The sequence below is a fragment of the Pelobates fuscus genome, chromosome 10, assembly GCF_036172605.1.
Source record: "Pelobates fuscus isolate aPelFus1 chromosome 10, aPelFus1.pri, whole genome shotgun sequence".
Taxonomy (NCBI): Eukaryota; Metazoa; Chordata; class Amphibia; order Anura; family Pelobatidae; genus Pelobates; species Pelobates fuscus.
In genome coordinates, this window is record NC_086326.1 from 14,646,699 (window position 1) to 14,653,064 (window position 6,366).

A 6,366-nucleotide genomic window follows, 5' to 3' on the forward strand; every position below is an offset into this window, starting at 1 on the left:
AATACCTGATACTTTGTGATACTTTGTGTGCGCCCATCAGGCTCAGCCAAAATGTAATCCATATCAGATGGAATAAAAGGTGAACTAGTTCTGGTTTAGACTGAGCTGATAACCTGATCATTAAGGGACATTTTCAAATATTTAGAACATAAATCACTCTTCTCCAAACTTACTCTATTCTAAGGCATCAGTGATATAAATATAGTACATATAACATAGATAGATAGATAGATAGATAGACAGATAGATAGATAGATAGATAGATAGATAGATAGATAGATAGATAGATAGATAGATAGATAGATAGATAGATAGATAGATCTCTGTACTGGGTGTATCCGCCGAGGCCTGTAACATGGGTTAAAGTGTGTAAATGAGAATAATTCAGCAGATTTGTGATTGCTTGTTCAATATAAAAATATGACATTAATTTAAAGGGTTAAATTAACCTCACAACATAGTGTGTATCAACCATCACACCATCCCAGGTTAGTCTCCCACTGCCATTGCTGTGATAATATAGACAATTCGCCTCCTCTGTCCAGTGATTGCAATATATTTACATATTTCCTTTCACAGTGCCTTCTGTCATACCCACACATCCAAAATAAAATAGCAGTAAATATAATACCATAAATACAAGTCACTCTTATAAACATGAGTTCGAATTTTATTTCTGTATTTTCATTTAATTTCTTTATGAATGCATTTAAGGTGTTGGAATTAATTTGGGAAAGGTTATTGGGTGACAATATATATTTATAATCACTTCTATTATAATTAAAGAGTATGGGGAAAAACAGTACGTGCTGTCTTTTAATGATGCTGGGAAGGGGTACAAAAATATATCCTTAATGCTGACGTATCCAAACTTAAAGTCAAACAACTAAGGTGTGGAAACAAAACAAAACAGAAACAAAACAGAGTGCAGTAAAAGTCTCTAAACCCATATAAACAGACTTTGCCACGTGTGAAAACTTCCCTGAGTTCATTCAATTCTTTAGATATCCATCCAGCTTTGGAGTACATTTCACACAATAGCTGTAACCCAAATTAACTCCCAACTCTATTCTTTGCCTAAACTCAATTGCAGTGTTTTCAGCCTCATTAACCCCCCCTAAAAACAAAGGGATAAAAGAAAAAAAGAGTGAAAAGGGAAAAAAAAGAAGAGATAAAAGGCATTAACGAGATCTTTACATAAATGTCACACTTTTCAACATTTACGATTTGCCTGTTTAGCATAATGCAGTTAAGGAGAAGATTGAGAGTTTGTTGTTTAAATCCAAAATATATAAATATCTATCTTGACAGAAGTCAAGTCTATCATCTCCCCCCTAATCCCGCTTCCCCCCTAGGAAAAAAGAAATAAAATTGGAAAGCAGTGTTGTAGGGTAGAAAGAGCAATGAATGAATGACATTGTAATTCCTAAAATTGGTTAGAATGCCAATAAACACATGGAAAAGCCCAGATGCCCTTATGGAGAGCAGGCTATGTATTCATTGCTGCTATTGTAACGTGGAGTTAAACAGTTTATGGGAGGGTTAACCCAATCCATCAAATTGTCTAAAAATTGTGAAGAAAATTCAAAAACCATATGGCTTCCAAGCGTTTGGCTCTTTTGCAAAGAAGGGCCACGCTTGTCCCAGCATTGGGAACTGCAGGAGGGAGTGCATGGCCCATTGTCACATGTCACATCAGGGAAGATGACTCATTTGTCCCCAGTTTTCATGGTTACGCTAAAATTATAGCCCCATCTATTTTCAAAGAGAGGGAGAGATTTATACAGCCCTGGAGAAACTGGGCCAAAACTCACAGTATTTTTAAAGACCCTTTTTTTTCCCCTGCCTCACTCTGTCTGATTTTTTTTTTTTTTTTTACATTTTTTTTTTTTTTTTTAACTATGCCAGATTTGAGCTTCTCACATAAATCTTGCAAAGAGCAGCAAAACACACGTTGATGGGTCAAAAAGGCAAGGCACACTTTGGAAATAAAGCTAAATCATCAAAGTTCTTTAAAGAATCAGATCTAATGCATGCTGTATAATGCATATTCTTCAGGGGACATTTAGCTCGGTAGAAAAATTACTATTTTAAGTACTGCCCCTGATCTACACATTTAATCTTCCCAATGTGCCATGAGACATTGCTCTTGTGCCATATCCGAGCTAATTTTAGGAAATATGCCAGTGAAATGTAAATATATTTATATTATTATTTTGGTAATACTAAAACAAAAATTTAAAAGGTTAAACATTTCATATATTTGAAGAAGCAAGGATTACACCGATATACAGTTGAAATTGTATTAAAATGTAATTTATTTTTCGTCGTATTTCAAAAAAGATTTCTCTGTACAATGCCAAAATAAAGTAAACAAAACCAGCATTGCTCCTGGCGATTCAAACTTAAATAACAGGCCTTACATTTTGTTTTGTGTATTTTTCTTTTTGTTGTTGGTTGTTGTTTTTGTTTTGTTTTGTTTTTTTTACAATTCTAACAAACCTTCTGTCTGTACATTTAATATTTATATATTTTATATGTATTAGATTCTTTTTTTTTTTTTCGTGGTACCATGCAAAATTCTAGAAACCGTAAAAAATAATTATGATTCAACCATAATCATGTACTCATATTAAAAGGATGTCTGCTGTAACAAAATCATACTGTTACAAGAAAAAAATAAAATAAAATAATAGATTTATATATATATTTCAATGATTATCAAGGTATATTGTAAAAGGGAAAAATGAACATATACATATAAATACATATATACATGTATAAATATATATATATATATGTGTGTGTCTATATATCTACGTGTATGTGTGTGTGTGTGTGTATACATATGCACACAAACACACACACAAATTTGCTTAAACAATAATACTAGCAAGAAAATAGAAAATGAAAAGATGAAACAAAGTTTGAGGAAAATAAATCGTACATTACTTTTACATGCAAGAGAAATGAGGCAAGATCTAAAGAATTAATTTAAAATGTTTAAATTATTCCATCAAAAAAAAAACACAAACAAACAAACAAATACAAACAAACAGTAACTAAGCATGGTTTTTCCAAAGCTATGCGATATGTAAATTATTTATAGATATTAGAAATCAAAGCTTAAAAAAATATTTTTTAATATTTTACAGAGAAAGCCATACACAATTGCACCATTCCAAAAAAAAAGAAGAAGGAAAAAATATTATAACAATTAAAAATAATAATTAAAGAAAAAAAAAAAAGACTACCTGATTTGGCAGCTGTGGTAAATTTAGTCTTTGTTTTATTTATTTTTTTCGTATATTGTTTATTGCTTTAATTGAAAAGAAACTGATTTTGTTGTTAAATATGATTTTGTTGTCTTTTGTTTCTTTATAATTTTTCTTTTATTATGAAAACAAGTGCAGCATTATAATTTACTGTCCGTGCTTGTATTGTATTCATCAAGTCTTTTTTCTTTTTCTGTGATGTGTTTATAATATATATTTAAAAATAAATGTAGATAGGAATTAATCGTCAACGTCGATTTCGACATCTTCCTCGTCTTCTGAGCATTCTTGACTGGTCTGGGGGTCTGTGAAGGGGGATGAGGGGGATATTTGGAGGTGACCTGGTAGAGAAAGGGTTGGAGATCTGGACCTGTTTTTTCCCCCACTAGTGACAGATTCAGTCTCTTCAAGTTCTGAGATTGTAAGAACAGCCTCCACTGTGGAAGGGCTAAGTTTTTTGGCTGACTCTACATCTGCCTTCATCTCCTCCAGGTCCCTTTTGAGTTTAGCTCTGCGATTTTGGAACCAGGTGATCACCTGAGCATTGGTCAGTCCCAACTGCTGAGCGATCTGGTCTCTGTCTGCAGGTGATAAATATTTCTGGTATAAAAACCTCTTTTCCAGCTCATAGATCTGGTGATTTGTAAAAGCTGTTCTGGACTTTCTCCTCTTTTTGGGAGTCTGTCGCTGACCAAAAATTGTCATTCCATCTCGCCCTGCAAGAAATAAAAAAATACATTGTAGTTAAATCCAGGGAAAAAAAAAAAAAAAAAAATAAGTAATTGTTGCCATATTATCATTTTCTTAAACATAAACTAACCGTGAAACAAATATCTCTCTGTAAATATCAGTTCATTCATGATTGTGTATTAATTCAATTTGAAATATGCAGTTAATACATCACAGTATTTGTTCTATATTTATTCAATAAGATATATAAAATAAAACAAGTGCATCAAGTTTAAAATAAATAAATAAAATGTGAAATGAGATAAGCTAGAAGGGCATTTATTGAGTAATTCTAGCGTTTATTTTCTTTTTATACTTTGATACAATTTATTATTTAAGTGTAATACAGTTACAGTAACATTATTGATGATTTAAATAAAAATCGAATACATTTCCCACCAAGATCAACTAATAATAACAATAACTATACAATAATAATTGTAAGATATTTTACAAACACTCCATTTTTTTGTTATAAATTTGGCTTTTTATTTGTTTGTTTCGAATGTTCTATTTTGATGTTAGTAGAAATATCTAGCTAGACCTTACCTTCTGCAGCTTGTAGGACACTGACTTCCAGTCCTTTGAAGGTCTTGCTGGCCAGTTCCTCCAGGGCACAGAGGGGTGATGTCTGGGAGAGCAGAGTTCTGCTGGACAGTGGTAGCCCTGTAGGTGGTGGTTTCTCTGCTGAGGTTAGTAAGTGAGCAGTCCCACAAATAGTGTAACTTCTCCTGACTGAGGGCTTGCTCAGAATGTCCTCAATACTAAAAGGAGTCAAGGGCTTGTTGGAGTTTGCAGGAGGTGGCAAATGATCCAAGGCATTTCTTCTTCTTTCCTCTACAGAAGAGGCTTTTGCTTCTTCCTTGGAAGTCATTATGGAACCCTACCTTGAGCAGAGAAGCCAAATTAAAAAAAAACCCAAAAAGTTCTCCCCCAACTGCTCCGACAGAGGGTTTCTCCTTTGCTGCCTTCTTAAAGACAGTCGAGAGTCGAGATACAATCTGCAAGGTTAAAATGAATTAAAAAAAAAAGTGAGGGTGGTGAGAGGGAGGTGTCAATGATTGGGATAAGGATTCCACCAGCCTGATTCGAAGATGACTTTTCAACACTATTGTCCAAGAAGGTTCTGTGTTGTTGGATACAGTGTGTATACAGCCTGTTACAAAAAAAAAAAAAAAATCCCTTCCTCCTGTCCTCAAAGAGAATTCACACTGCTCCCAACAAAATTAACATCCTTTGACCATGGAGTAAAAGAGGAAAAAAAATAATCAAGAGGCTGATACATTGACTAAAGCTAACAAGTTATTGTTGATTGGGATGTAATCAATTTTCTCCAATGGCATGTCTCTCTGCTCCACTCTCCTTTCCAATGCAGGCGTCTGCAAGTTGGGAGCTCCATTAATTACTAGGCAGAGCTGGTAGGTGGAGCCCACTTGAATTATAATGCTTAGGGCATTTGTCACTTTATTCACCAATTATTTGTTTGGTCATCTATATATATATATGTATACATATATATATATTTCTTTTAAATTACATTACACACATTGCAACACAGCCTTCATTCAATCAGGACTATATCACAGCAAGAAAAAAAATAGAATAATTGTTTCTATTTTATTTATATATTTTAGGCATACATATTTTTTTTATTCATTTTCAGCTGTAAAATTAGCTTCATCTACAAAACAATACGAAAAGCAGGTAAGTTATATATATATATTTTAACTGGTCTATGTGCATAGATAGATAGTTATATAAATATACATTTCTATTTATAGACGTGTTCGTGTGATATTGACCTTATTTCCTGTATTTTCTATAGTATTTTTTAAAATATTCTATTCGAAATTAATTTCGGTTTAATTTTATACATATACATGGAAAATTGTATACATATATTTATATATTGCAAAAATAATATTTATTTAAGTGTAAGTAAATATATTGTCAAAGTATACCATTGTATTTATTTCAGTGATAATTTAATTTTAAAGCTGCAATGCTTATTTAATTATTCTGAATTTCGTTGTGTATTTTTCTCAGCAGATAAACACTATACAGATATGTTATTTAGGCAGATAAAACAACAGATCATTTATAATAAATAAATTCCCTTTACGTTTAGTTGTGGCTAATCTCTACCTGCTATAAATCAGAGCACATGGGAGATTATAGAGCCATTATGATATATATTGTATCTGTATACAGAATAAAACCATCCACATGCGTTTGACAGGGTTCCGAAATCTAAATGAATTACATTGAATTGTGTGTTTGTATTTATCCCGAGAAGAAGGAAAGAATTGAGTTTAACTTGGGAAAGAGCCATTGAAGTCTCTGGACACAGAATAAAATTTTC

At 32.5% G+C, this 6,366-nt stretch overlaps 1 protein-coding gene across 1 annotated transcript; it reads right to left on the minus strand.

Annotated features, from left to right (window-relative positions):
* Positions 1 to 3,168: 3,168 nt before the first annotated feature.
* Positions 3,169 to 5,361, minus strand: LBX1 (ladybird homeobox 1). The gene is made up of 2 exons (XM_063433838.1): positions 4,554 to 5,361; positions 3,169 to 3,991 (listed from the first exon to the last, which is right to left on the minus strand). The coding sequence occupies exons 1-2, from the start codon at positions 4,876 to 4,878 to the stop codon at positions 3,516 to 3,518; spliced, it is 801 nt and encodes a 266-aa protein (XP_063289908.1). The 5' UTR covers positions 4,879 to 5,361; the 3' UTR covers positions 3,169 to 3,515.
* Positions 5,362 to 6,366: the final 1,005 nt, after the last annotated feature.